At 39.4% G+C, this 14,337-nt stretch overlaps 3 protein-coding genes across 3 annotated transcripts in view; 1 reads left to right on the plus strand and 2 right to left on the minus strand.

Annotated features, from left to right (window-relative positions):
* LOC140953177 (galanin receptor type 1-like) overlaps positions 1 to 492 on the plus strand; it is a 2,744-nt gene extending 2,252 nt beyond the window's left edge. The window contains exon 2 of the mRNA XM_073402677.1: positions 1 to 492. This exon is cut by the window's left edge and continues 180 nt beyond it. Within this exon, the coding sequence (XP_073258778.1) occupies positions 1 to 492 (492 nt within the window).
* Positions 493 to 1,729: 1,237 nt separating this feature from the next.
* LOC140952137 (reticulocalbin-2-like) lies at positions 1,730 to 6,263 on the minus strand. The gene is made up of 5 exons (XM_073401563.1): positions 5,870 to 6,263; positions 4,248 to 4,442; positions 3,626 to 3,801; positions 2,795 to 2,888; positions 1,730 to 2,235 (listed from the first exon to the last, which is right to left on the minus strand). Exons 1-5 carry the CDS (start codon positions 6,162 to 6,164, stop codon positions 1,964 to 1,966), a joined length of 1,032 nt encoding a protein of 343 aa, XP_073257664.1. The 5' UTR covers positions 6,165 to 6,263; the 3' UTR covers positions 1,730 to 1,963.
* Positions 6,264 to 9,244: 2,981 nt separating this feature from the next.
* On the minus strand, positions 9,245 to 12,115 carry LOC140952874 (uncharacterized). Its single transcript, XM_073402322.1, has one exon. It carries the CDS (start codon positions 11,875 to 11,877, stop codon positions 9,262 to 9,264), a length of 2,616 nt encoding a protein of 871 aa, XP_073258423.1. The 5' UTR covers positions 11,878 to 12,115; the 3' UTR covers positions 9,245 to 9,261.
* Positions 12,116 to 14,337: the final 2,222 nt, after the last annotated feature.

Raw genomic sequence — 14,337 nt, forward strand, 5'->3', positions numbered from 1 at the left:
CTAGCCTTCTCTTGTATATTCTCAACCAGCGCGATTAATCCAGTCATCTATTGTTTTAGAGCTCGAAAGTTTCGCCGTGCCCTGAAACAGCTTCTTCAAGATCCTTGCGGAAAAACGGCTTTCCTAAAAACCAACCACAAGCAACAAGTCAAACAGAATGTTCCATGTATGAATGCAAGAGGGGCTGCAAAAGGCAAGAATGCTGAGAATGAATCTGAAGAGGCCAGAAATATACATACAGCCTATGCATCTCTTCACCAGCTGCCTCGTAATCCCAACCACTGCAGAGGTGAAATAGCTTGCAGAATACGAGCCTTTGACAAAGGGAGAAATGGTTTAAGCAAAGTAGAAGAAAATGGAGCATGCGTGCGGAATCAAGTCATGCCTTACTTAAAACGTCCCTCAGAGTTTGCAGAGACAAGTTCCAGAGAAGAAAATTCAACAAGCTTCAACAACACAACACGATCACAAGCGACACTTTTTGACTGTTGAGGTACACCCATAACCTAACGACCGATCATCAAAACAAGAGAATGCAGAAGCTCCAACGCCCAGTGATAGTTCCCTGACTAGAACTTAAAACGTTATGGTAGTGGCTCATTCAGATCTCAAGAGCAATTCACCAAACGAGAAAACAATGGAAAGTCCAAAACGAAAAGCAAGTACTAACACTGGTGACGCCGACATCGTGGAGATATACGCAGATGCTAAATGCCAAAAATCAAGCTCCCTAATCATGGGCAGTTCTATCCAGCTTGATTAAAATGTAAGGAGACAGGAGTGGGATCACTGAGTTGTTGGTGGTTCATGATGGATCGGCGGTGTTTTCCAAATCGTTCATTTAGTTGGCGTTTGGTCTCTCCGATGTACTGGCATTTCAATTTGTTGCATTGAATTAAGTAGATAAGATTTTTTGATTTGCAGGATAAGTGGTCAATGATTTTTCTTTGTTTTTGTTGGGAAGATCCAGCACTACTCATTGGTTTGTTGCTGTGGTTTTGCTGACATTTTAAATATTATAAAAAACGCGCATCGAAACAAGCTTTTGCAGTGCTGATCAAAATGCATTTTGCATTTACTGGTTTGTAATTAAGCTTCAAAACATCATAATAAATCGAATTCATTTCAATACAAGCTAGAGAGGAGCTTGGGATGAATTTTTTCGTTTGCAGCTACATGGGCCCATAACACAGGGGAGGCTGTTAAGTGGGGATCTTATAAGCGGCAGTTTACGGACCAGGGAGGGGGGGTACTTCCTCATAACAGGGTCATGGGGATGTGCCGCTGGATGGAGTCGCAGTTGATGACTGCATTAACTATAATGGGGTCGCATTTTCAATAGAGTTACTCATAGAATGGGGTCGCACATTTTCAGATTTTTGGGGGTAAGACAGTTCTTCATATCTAGGGTTAGCAAACGTATACTGCAGATGAGAAGTAAAGTGTTCTTCATTCAATCTAAAAATGGTTAAATCCATAAAAATATATAGAAAGTGACTAAGTTGGGATCGCGAAAATTACATATTTGCCCAAAAGTGACTAAGATGGGGTATACAATTAGCCACAGAATAGACTATAACGGGGTAGGGGCTTAGAGAGGTCAGCGGCACATACCCAACAAAATTAACCAAAGCACCCCCTCCCCCCCACCTGGGTTTACGGAATATGGAAAATCAGCTGTCTTACCCTTCTGCTCAGGGTATACCTAAAAAAGACTTACATGGTAAGAAAGGGTAGACAGAGAGATTTTATTCCATGGAATTCAATGTCTTGATAAGCTGGTTGATAGTTTGTTACAGAGTGACTGTAATGATTGTTGCCGTTGCTTTAATAAAGATTTGAATGTAAAGGGGAGATTGGACATCGACTTTGTTATTCTTTGAGTAAGAAGTCTCTGTTGAGCAATAAGAAATTTTGTAACCTAAAACTAAAAAAAATGATTACAGCAGGACGGAGGTTAGTTTTACAGTTCATCATGATTTTCATCATTCGGTTCATCTTCAATAAAGACTTTGTAGTTGTTCATAATTTCATCCATGCTCAGCTTTCCGTCTCTATTGTCGTCTGCTTCTTTGATCAATGTTTTTGGTTCTTCTTGTGAGAAATCGTCGTCCGGGAAAAGCCAGCTTTTCATCTCCTCTTTATCAAGCTTTCCATTTTTGTCTTTATCGAAACTGTTGGTGAAATCTTTTTCCATTTCTTCTTTTGCGTCATCATTGACATCGCTAAAGGTGGCTGAAAGAAATATTTAATGCGAGGTTGAGGAAAGAGACGGGAAATAATGAGCCTATTTGATATGGCATGTTTTAAGAGCAAGCACCATATTTTACTGTATATTGAAACAATTATTTACTGAAATTTTCACATCAAAATGAGTTCTAGCCAGTTAAATTATCGTTTGACAAGGGATCATTATGATCTCTTGCATTTGATCAATCGGAAGCTGCGAACGAAATTCCCGCGAAATTTTCCCGCCTTTTAGCGCCCACGGGCGCCCACAGATTCTTGCCTCCGTCATTCAACGAGACAGGCTTTTGCATAGAAGTTTAATTTTTTTTAATTTTCTCGTAGAAAGTAGGCTATCAAAAGGTCCCGATATTGAAAGGGACAGCTTCGTAATCCCCCATTTGAAAGAAGAGGATTTTGGAGACCCTACAATACTACAATACAATGGAAAAAACAGAGCGAGACGTAAGTTTTGTACTTCGTGCTAAGACTGCTAAGCATTACTCTTCTGTTATTTAAAGGCCTTTGCAAAACGAGGGTTTTAATGCCAGACGGAAGATTTTCTTACCTAAAAATTCTTTCTTTGATATCTCGCCGTCCTTGTCTTTATCGTGTTTTTTTAGACTGTCTTGAATCGTAAACTCGGCCATCCGTGGATTATCCTGCAAACCACAGCAAAATGGCGAAAATATTTATACTCTCTTGAATTTATACAACGGTGGGATTTTCCCTAAATAATAGTCTTTTAATACTGCTCTAAAGAGGAATTCAGAAAAGAGAAAGAACAATTCGTTGACTTGAAATTAGGTCCTCCATAAAACGTTGAATGAGGACGTTTCATGTCGTAGTCGTGCAAAGACATATACCAAAAAGTGTGATGCACGTGCAGTGTTGTTGTTGTTGTTCACGGTTGTTGTTGTTATTAAATGAACCCATTGTTTTTTGTTTGTTTGTTTGTTTTTTTACTTTCTCGTAGTCGTCGCCTTCGTCGTTGCTTAAGGTCGTTAGCAATTAAGAACAGAGACCGGAACGTTAAGAAATAATTTCAACAATTGTGTAACGTACAGACAGAAACATGGTGTTTGTAGACTACTCAAGTGAAGGGTTTTTGATGCAATTAGCAATACTTCAACCCCTTCTCCCCCCCCCCCCCCACCCCACCCCCGAGTTCTGGATTCTTTTAGTATATACCATTTTTGTTGACCAAAAAGAGAGGTACACCTATTTTTATACCTTCTTCAGAAGGTACCTTTTTCACATACCTATAGAAGCGTTTCGGTTAATAACTGCATGAGCGAGATAAACGAACCACTTTTTTCTTGAGCGGACTTCTACTATCAGCCAATACTTTTATATAGCTAAATAACAATTGCTTTTTACCATTATCTATATTACTTACTCCAGGATGGTAGAATGCCATGTATTCTTCTAAATCTAATTTGCCATCCCCATCTTCATCAGCAAATTTAAATTTCTCTTCGTCTTCTTTCATTTGTTCTTTGCTGTCCTCGTCCTTGCCATCGTCAGAATAGTGCCCCTTTTTGAATTCCTCCCAGGACACTTTACCATCTTTGTCTATGAAGTGAAAAAACGGCCCTTTTTAAAGAAGCTAATAGGCTAAAAAACATTTTTCACTAATCGACAGGTCTATTCTCCTTGTTAAATTAGATCAGGGCTGAGCTTGTAGACTTGGTCTGATAATCTGTCTTTCGAATCGAAGCCTTTTAAGTTTTTGAATCTTTTTATGTTGCCTAATTCACCATATTTGATTATTTTTTATACAGTAACTCCTTTTTCACTTTTTTTGTTATCATCACATCGGGCACGCAAGGGAAACACACTCCTTTTCCCCATGGCTTGGCGTCTCCCTGGCGCACTTACGACCCGGGCATTAGTAAATCGTGTTTTATGTTCACTGATTCACTTACTTCCTGTTATTTAAGCTGGTATCGTGCATCTAGTATATAAGATGCAATCCCGGTCCAATTCTAAACAAAAATGAAATTTTTCATGTAACCTACCCTCGTCATGTTGTTTCATGGTTTCCAGGACTTCTTTTTTCCTGTACTCTTTATTGGTTAGGTGAAATCTTTGCCTGATCTCATCTTCCGTTAGCACGCCATCTTTGTTCAGGTCCACTTCATCTTTTATCAACTGCGCTAATTTCGTTTTCGCGTCCTCGGGAGAAAGCCCTTTAAACTCCGTGTAGTTATCCCCTTATAAAGAAAAAGACGGGTTTATTTATATAGCCTGTGTACAGAGGCCCCCATCCCCTTCCCGAATTTTTTCTGAGGGGAGGGGGGCGTCTTTACACAGGTTAGTTTTTAAAACGCAACGGCGCGTTTAACCGGTGTGAATGTCGCTTACGCCCTTGGCTACAACGATATAAAAACAGCCCATACTTTTCAGTGCGTGTTTACTTAACTGTCAATCAATAGAGAGCTAAAACTCTTATGTTTAATTTGAAACGAAACTTAAGTGTTTACTGCTTGCCTACAAATTTAACTTCCAATGTCAAAGGGGCTCAAATGGAGTGTTGTAGAACTCAGCCCTTTAAACACTTAATATCAGTCCTCGAGTTTGTGTGATTAGTTTTTGTACCCAGAAGTCTCTCTCTCGATGAAAATTTACGCGTTAAGGAAGGCGGTCCCTTGCGCTTCATCACCAGTCACTCGCGTGTCACTCGCGTTTCGCGCTCGTCTCTGTGTGAAAAACGAAGCGTCTAAGGAGGGCGCTGATATCATTTTCATGCATTCGACTACCGTGATCTCTCAATTCATTCATTAGAGTTCAGAACAGAAAGGAAAGAAAAAAAGAAAAGTAAAACAAAAGGAAACAACAAGAAAATAAAGGGATGTGCCCTTAAACCTAAAAATAAAAATTAACAAGAAAGAGGAGACGATTTGCACTTGCATGTACCTGCTGACAATTTTTTTATTTCTTAGAAGACGCTTGTTAATTGAACTTTGAATTATTAATGGCGAAGATATGTTAATTAATGGAATACACTGGTTTGGTTGTTACAACTGCGCTTCCTTCATTCAATTAGAAAAATCTGTGCTGTCTCTGGGAGGCGGTGCTAATGTGTTTCTTTTCATTTACACCTCTAAATGGAAACTGCAAGTTTAACAGTAGCATTTATCTAACCTTCTTTACCGCTTGAGTAGTGGGGTGCTATCAGACGTTTTCCACAGTTTCTTAACTATCCAGAAACCAAAGTATAATTTCTGGAATAGTCGGGCCTTTTTAAAGTAAACACACAAATGGGCTGTATCAGGCGAGGATTTTTAAAAAACTGATTACCCTACTTATGTTGATAGGGCGTCAAGATTTGTTAAAAGTGGATTTCAGTTTCAGACATAGACTTGGCCATATCTTAAGCAGTGAGACCTCCATCAGGTCTTGCCGTAGGCTTTCTAATTTGATTCCTTTAAAGATTGAGTCGTTGAATCCATAAATTTGTAACCAAGCACTTTGAAATTCTAATGTATGGCCACTCGATACGACAAAAAAAACTAATCTCGGTGCTTACTCAGATGTAGACTAGGTTGATGTTTTTGATCTTGACTTGTAGCCATAGTATCTTTTCGCTCTTTATAGTGATAACAAAAAACGTGAGGGTAAATGCAGTCCCTATACTTACCCAAAAACGCGTCATGTTCCAAGTTGTTATGATCTTGTTCATCGTCCTCATCTCCTTGACTTTCGTCTTCTCCATCATCTTCCTGACCTTCATCTTCATCATCCTCGCTTTTATCATCGTCGTCTTTCTCTTCGTCGTCTATTTCCTCTTTATCCGGGTCATTTTCATCTGCCTGGTCTTCTGGTTCTTCATCATGTTCGTCTTCAGAATGGCCGGGCGGTAGGTCATCATGTGATAACACAACATTGAAAGTCAGTCCAACAACGAACACTGTTATCCACCATAACCGAAACATCTTGATATCGAATTTTAAGCGGGATCGGCGCTAGCGCACTACAGAAGGTCTGGGCTTTGTGGAAAGAATGGCAGTAACCCTTTGTTCTTTAACGTAGCTGAAATCGAACCAGTAATTATGAAACATAACACACGTGTTTTTTAATCGAGAAGAGTGCGTGCCTTCATTAGAGTGGTACGTTAACCAAAACATCACCGGGATTGCTCCTTTTCAAGTAAAGTGTTTTGGTTACTAAGCACACTGAATAAAATCAGTTACTTTATTTTGATATCTGTCGATTTTTGATTGGATACAAATTAAAAACTATGTTTAAAAGAACCAGGAAGAAGCAAATTGGCCACTTGGATTTTGTTTTCTCCATTAGACATAACTGATATTCTAATAGTATTTGGCGAATTGTCGGGCCCTGTATACATGAATCCGTAAATGTTTTGAAGCCGCATACTTTTTTACACGATTAAAAAACCCTCATCTCTCCAGAGTTGTTTAAGGCCCCGCCTACAGGAATCGGGGTAAAAAAAAAAGTGCTGTTTCAAAAATGTGCGATTTCGTGTGGACGGGACCTCAGACTGAGGCACTTTGGAAGAAGTTCAAACATATCATGATATCTTTTACAGTTTAGAATTATAGAAAGTAGTGTTTAAGTCTTTGTTTTAGAATTTCGCAAAAAAAGAAACAAAGAAAGGTCTATTGTTTATAGGGCTTATGCAGGTACTTCTAACAGGAATTCGAATAAGAAATCGCAACAAAAAATATCTCCGTTCGCTTCCGGTAGCACGTGCTCGTCAGTTTTATTATTCTTTATTTCTAGGACTGTTGTTTTTTTGTGCCTTTTTTCTGACACACGAGCACTACTTCTCAGTCTTGTATGCAACTGCAATTTTCAATATATTGTTTCCACTTGAATGTAATTTCGATGGGTTAGAAAAAGCTCCCAAATATTTTCCCTGAAGAAAAAACTCCATAAAGGTCGAAGAAATTATTGTAATGATTGTGAGACAGAAAGAAGACGAAGTTAAATACCGGTGTAACCGGTTACAAATAATGGAATCGTCATTCTGATTCATTGTTTTGGCCTCACACTTTGTTTTCCAATCTATGGTAGCTTGTTCGATTTAAACTCCCAAGATCTGATAAGAAATTCTCCTTTCTGGCTGCTATACAAGTTTCTGTACATTGTTTAAGAAAATTCTGGGATATATCAAGATAACTTCGTCTCGCTGATGCATCAGTGCATCTCATAACCTGTCTGCTGGACAATGTATGACATGTATTGATGTTACAGAGAGAAGTTACGTACAAATCACTTCTAAATTAAAAGGGGTGAAAGTATAATACATATACATATCATATAAATACATATCAGTCTAAACAAGTTTATTTTCATTATGACAAACGTACCTCTTTGCTTACACTCGTTACAAGAAACTTTGTTGAGGAAACTGAGGGTTCGTCTATCACTGTAATTATATACCGTAAAATTCCGAAAATAAGCCCCTCCATGTATAAGCCCCTCCAAATATAAGCCCCCCAAACCGGTAACGCAAAAAAACCCCTCTATTGAATCGCCCCTCCAAATATAAGCCCCCCCGGGGGTTTGTACTTGGAAAATTGCCCTCAAATACAAAGTAAAACAAAGCAAAAACGGTAAATTTACTTCTAACTATAAGGCTAGCCTAATCGATTACGAAACGCAATTTTCCCTCCGTACATAAGCCCCTCCGAATATAAGCCCCTCAAAAAGGGCCTTTGAAAAATATAAGCCCCGGGATTATTTTCGGAATTTTACGGTACTGCGTCATTTAGCACAATTGTCTAAAAATAATTGTATAAACTGATGTATTCAGAGTAAAACTAAAGGCACCGGTATCGATTCGCAATATTCTTACAATAACTAACGGGAAATTAGAACGTCTTTTAAAAAAGTGAAAGAAGGTAAAAGGAGGCAAGTTATTTTTCTTCCAAATATTTGATCAAATTTACTAACTGTGCAATGAACTGCAAAACACGCAGTTCTTTAACTGAAAAAAAGGCAACTTAATCTTCTGAGAGTCTCGACTACTTTTATTTTGATTGCGTTTAAAACTCTCTTAACAGACACCTCCCTTAAACAAATGCAGTAGCCTTTGTCTCTGCTGTTGTTCAGTCATTTTCTTTAAATCTCAATAAATAAGACACTTCCTTAAAACGTTAAAAGTTATTTGCGAAGGTCTACAGTTATTCGGACACCTCCCTAAAACAGACACCTAGAGATGTTCCTTGTCGTTCTTCAGTCATTTTTTTGGACTCTCTGTAAGGTATAGTAAACACCCGCATATAAGAACACAAGATTTCGGGCTTCAGGGTGATCCAGTTCTTATTTATAGTGTGCTTAGTGAGAAATCACCCTGAAGATGTTCTTAATATGTTCTTAAACTTTGTTTCAGAAATACTACACATAACATGTTATTAGAGGTTTAGTTAGCATAATTATTTTATAATAAATAGATAGGTAAGTAAGTAAACAAATCAGTAAATCAATAAATAAATTAAAACTGTCAGCATAACATGATCGTCAGCTGGAGATTAAAATCCTAAAGACACCCAGGCAACTGATATGATTTTGTAATTGTCTGGCAGCAACCATAGTTACATTGCCTTCTTATTCCGATTCGTTCTTCCTTATTACACAAAAACATGTCTATCAGGCTGAACTGGTTCTTACTATATATATGTTGCTTTATAGGCCAAATTTCAGCCTGATGTTCTTAATCGATTTGTTCTTATACACGGGTGTTTACCGTACTTCTCTTAGAAGAACATTTACGAACTTAGACGAACATTTATGAACGGCGCCCATCTTAGTGGGAGAGGACTCACATCAAGGGAGGATAAGGCCTTTATCCTCTCTTGCTCAAATTCAAATTAGCTGAATCGAAATTATATATAACTTTAAAAACAACAAAAACTTTTTATACCAGGACGGAAAATTTCTCCAGAATCAGTCCACTTTCGCATTAATCTAGAACAGTTATCCCGTGAACTAGATACACATCAATCCAATCCTTTACAAACTTCACTCATGTATCAGAGCTTATCAGATGTATAAATTCTGAAGCTAAAAGCCTTCTGTTAAGATCTCTGAGCGCTTATCCACGTCGATTGAGACGCATGTTGGATTTGCCGGGTAGTCATAGTCATCGATAAAAAGTTTTTTCTTTGGATGTTTTAGCCACCGAATAAAGGACGATGATATTGACCAATCCTTGGCAGGTGTTTTGACTTTTATCTCGTTCCACCGATTACTAAAGACGACTTGGCCATGATCTATACAGGAATCCGCAAATAGTCCAATATTCGATCTATTCAAGAATTCTTTCATGGCTTTTAAAGTGGCTTTTTTGAATTTTTTTATCTGCTTCACTTCTTTATTTGTACATGTATACGGGTTAAAAGCACATTCAATTTCCCAAATATTGCCCAACTGCCAGGAGTCGTACAGAGGGTTGACAATGAATATCTTACTCTTGACATATCGTAAAAAGTATTGTGGAAAGATGCATTTCCAAAGATCTTTTCCGGGCATTTTTTCGACGCATTTTTGAGGGACGCCATCTGTGCAGTCATGAAGCTTAAAAACAGATTGCATCTGTTTTCGGAATTTGCGCTCACCCTTGCTTTTTTGGGAGCCTGTGTCCAGAAAAAATCCTGAATCGGCTAGAGTGCGAAAGTGAACTTTTCTTGATAGTCTAGAGCGCACAAAGTCCGCGTGGAGCATAACTGCTAGTCCACCAGCCGAGGTACCAGAAAATACAACATGGCTTGCTTTATCAAGATCTTTGTCAGATAATAACTCAGATATAGTGGAATTTAAAATTCGAAATCCTCGGAAGTACAGTAGGGATCCTTCTACTTCCACGGGATCTACTCTGTTGCCTGAGAACGACGAGCCATCGCAGTAGGGAAGATAAGCAATATTCCAGTTGTAAAATTTCGAATTTTCTTCTTTGTCGCTCGATAAAATTCCGCCAGGCTTGCCAAGAGATTTTAAGAAGAGCGTGGAGCCCAGGTTTGTTTGACTTCTACTCAAACACGATTCCTTGGTCTCGCACCATGCCCCGCCCTGCAGATAGATGATCCATTTCCTGGTATCCTTACCAGTTCCTTTCCTCAAATAGTAACCAGGAGTGGATCCATCCAGACACACGGCGCCTTCATTATCCGCCTTCTGCAATGAATAGTACACATACTCGCTCTTTGGCGTCGCGTCAGAGGACTGATAAGGGGACAACTGCTGTACTGCCGGGTACTGGGCTGGGTAGGGGTAATATATGGACGGCTGGCCGTACGAAGCACTGGAATTTGCCTGATGTACAGCAACCTTGTTTTCTCCAGCGTTGTCTTTTTGTACTTTAGTTCCCTTCTTATTGTGATGTTTATCATGATGGTGACGTCGACGATGATGATGATGATGATGGCGATCATGGCGACGATGATGATGAGGAGGATGACGACGAGGTTGATCGTTATCATGTTTTCCCTGGTGATGATGTTCGTCACGACTACGTTTGATCGATTCTGCTTCTAAAGCCACTTTGCTTACGCTTCCATTAAATATCCCACCGACAGCGTGGTGACTCAACGCCTTGGATTCATCGCCCTCTTTGCTCAGTGTTTGGTTTGCAACTTTGTCGTAATGATTATTAAGACGAACTGTATGATCTGGATGTTTTTTCCTGTAAAATTGCTCATGTTCTTCGCTGTTATTTCCCCTAAAAACATCAGTGTCGAGTCTGGCGAGGATCTCCTTCGTCTTCGATGACTGCGATGATTTGTGTTTAACTTTACTCTTATCAGCAGGTCTGCTTATATAACTCTTGCTTTCACCACTATCGTCTTCATCTTCGTCAGATATCAAAAGTTTGGTGTCCTCGTCGCTCAGAGAGTCGTCCAAGTCACTGTCATCATCTTCAAGGCCCGGATCCAGGTCTCCTTCTGTCCCGAAATCTCTAAACAGTTTGTCGTATTTGCTGTCACCATCTTCTTTCTCTACCCTCGATTTGCGGGAAATTTCACTTCTTCTCTTTGGGTTTACTACTTGTTTTTCGACAGCAGGTGCCGTGACTTTCACCTCTTTATAGTTTGCATTGCTGTCGTCTTTACCACTGCCTTCTTTCAATAACGCCTCTTCTTCACCATAAGCACTCCCACTGCTAACTTGTTCATTCGTTGTTTTCCCTAAAGGTTTATCTGCTTTTCCAGGAGATTTTTCAATTTGCTCTTCGCTGTCTTGTTTAATTTTTGCGGGTGCCTTATGTTCATCTAATGAAGCTTCGCCAGTAGGTTCTACTGAACTGGTCTCTACATTTGTGTTTTCTCGAATGTCCACCATGTAACTTGTTGGATAGCCTCCACTCCCTGATGTCTGTAAGTTGCCGGTGTCCTCGCTCGAAGATTCTGCACTTCCACTGATGTCCTCCTCTCCGAGAGAAGGAAGTGCTCCACTTTGTTCACTCTCCGTTGAATCGCGTGATTTTGCTATCAAACTCCTCGCAAATTTTATTTCTGCTCGCGAAGAGTCAGTTTTATACCACAAGTATTCCCCTGGTTTTCCAGATTTTGAGGCATCTTGTTGAATCTTTGAGTGAGAATTCTGAATGTGTCTTGACGGTACCATAGAAATAAGCGCAAATGTGAAAAGAATCGTCAATTGCCACAAAGTCGAGTGTCCCATGTTAAGAAGTTTCAATGTGCTTTCACGCCTGCCAATGTTTAAGGCGATATTAAGAGGCAATGGTGTCGACTCTCCTGAGGTAATTTGATGTCACGTACATCCAGGTACCAGCGTTCCCACTTTAGCTCCTTATCTTGTTTGTTTTAGCAACAAATTTTCAGAGCAAAGGGATATTGACGGCAATACACTCATATGTTATTGAACGCAAAAGCAAAACAAGATCGTCAAAGACCCTGCCCTGATTTACACAAACCACCGCATTTATAATTAATCTTGAATCAACAGAGCTGGTGTTTCGTATTCTCCCATAACGCTTCACTGAGCTGCTAGAGAATCGACAGAAATCAGCTGGTGCAAGCAAGTCTTGTTGTTTTACAACTGAAATTCGTCGTTGATTCTTTTGACATGTGATGTCCAACACAGCAGGACCTGTTTTAAGTTTGTTTGTTTTCTTACCAACCGTATCTTGCCGTTCTCTTTGATTACGGAAGTTCTGTTTTTGCGATCCGTGTCAGTTGTTTTCAAATCAAGTCATTTGTTTGTAAAACAAAGGATTGGCAATTGAGTATAGGGGCTAGGGAGGGAAAGCTGGAAAATTCAATCAAGACATAAAATTTACTCTCAGAAGACTCAAGTATATCACTTTGTAACTTAGTTACAAATAGGGTTATATTCCTGCTGACAGGTAGTCAGGACGGACGTGCTTTATAATTCTTTTGGTAGCATACAAAAATAAAAACATAAAGATAAGAAAATGAATAAAAACCTAACTTCCATGGCAATAAAAAATGTCCGGAAAAAATCTTCCAAATCTAAGTATACTTTCAATAGTTATTATATTATTGATTAACTATGAAACTTATTTGCATATCAGTTGATGTGAAATTTAGCTTAAAAGGCACATATAATGCAAATTAAACATTAAATTCGAAAACTGATGCAGCGGTACGTTAATTTTTTATCAGTTTTGCTATTGTAAGCATTTCAAGTGGCCCTCTATTTCTCCTTTCTTCAGAATATTGTATACGCATCATGCGCGAGTCTCACGCCTGTGTACTAAAGACATTGATCTAACGCACCAAGGACAATTTCTCACGCCTGACTGACAAATCCACACAAATTGTTCTTAACACATGATGACTTTGTGTCTTTTTTGTGTTCTAACGAAATCAAAGCACGCGAAAATTGTACTTTTCTAAGCACCTTCGGAAGTGCTCAAACGTCTTCCAGAACATCTGCGGACATTTAATTTTCGATAACGTTTGGAAATCTTCGGAAATTCGTCGGAAATCTTCGGAACTCGCCGGGACATTTCCAGAAATCTTGATCACGACAAAGTGAAAATCTCACGCATTTGACTCAGAAAAAGTTGGGAGGTATAATATTAGGACGTAGGTCGAATTATCTTGGTAAACCTTGGTAAACCTTCCAATTGCTTTTCTACGTGTTCTCAGAGTAGCGTAAATTTGAGATCATACATGGTACATGACACACAGATGACACACATGGGTTTTACAGTAAATCATTAACGAAATATGACACTTAGGCGTCTTGCTGCTAAGATTACCCCTAAAAACGTACATTTGATCACATTGTCTGACGAAAAGAGTGGAACAATGCTATTTAAGGCCTTAAAAACGGTTTTGTAGAAAATAAAGGACTATCAGGTCCTTCATCAATTATCAGTAAAACCCAAGGTAAATGTCAGTAGTCAGTGGCCATTTGTCAGTTGTCAGTAGTCTGCTACACAGCCGTTTAGCCTGCGTAGCAAGCGTTTCCAATCGAGTTATTGCGCGAAAGTTAGAGCTTTCTAGACGAACCTCGCGAGGAAACGCTTGCTACGCAGGCTACAGTCGTTTTTTGAGTCGTCACGCAACGCTCCTCCCCAAAAAGTGGGGAGGAGCATTGCGTGACGACCCCAAAAAACGGCTGTGTAGCAGACTAAGTTGTCAATTAACCCCATCCAGATTATTTAAAAAATTTTAGCGTGATTGCCATTTAACCAATAAGAAAAAGGTCTACATCTGTTCTGTTCACCTTATGAAATCAATTGGTATGAACAACCAATAAATAAAAAACTAAATCTGGGAGAATAAAATTGAATAGGCCGGTTAGATTCAAATTGTCACTGGAAATTGCCGCTAAAGAGATCCTGTGATATGTAAATTTAATAAGGGCCTGTTTACATGGAGGTGGGGGGCCCCAGGAAGGTGAGGTAACCCGCCAGTCCATATAATCTCTCATTTTAATTTGATCACATTTACATGATAAGTGGGGTGACTCGCCGCAGGTTTTCTCAGCTACCTGAAGTCCCTCACCACCATGTAAACAGGCCCTAATGCACCTATCAATGTAAAGCCGGCGGAGGGGAGGCAGGGCATGGGGTGGGGATTTGATTGTCTTTGTTGGCCCTGGGGTAGGGCATTTGACTGATCTTGTTCTCCCAGGGGAGGGGATATT

The sequence above is a fragment of the Porites lutea genome, chromosome 11, assembly GCF_958299795.1.
Source record: "Porites lutea chromosome 11, jaPorLute2.1, whole genome shotgun sequence".
NCBI lineage: Eukaryota > Metazoa > Cnidaria > Anthozoa > Scleractinia > Poritidae > Porites > Porites lutea.

Excerpts from the sequence above, each read along its gene's own strand:
- LOC140952874 (XM_073402322.1), bottom strand. The coding sequence starts at position 11,877 with ATGGGACACTCGACTTTGTGGCAATTGACGATTCTTTTCACATTTGCG.
- LOC140952137 (XM_073401563.1), bottom strand. The coding sequence starts at position 6,164 with ATGTTTCGGTTATGGTGGATAACAGTGTTCGTTGTTGGACTGACTTTC. Across the intron at positions 2,889-3,625 it reads TGGCATTCTACCATCCTGGA|GATAATCCACGGATGGCCGA; the intron begins GTAAGTAATATA and ends TGTGGTTTGCAG. Across the intron at positions 2,236-2,794 it reads ATCAAAGAAAGAATTTTTAG|CCACCTTTAGCGATGTCAAT; the intron begins GTAAGAAAATCT and ends TATTTCTTTCAG.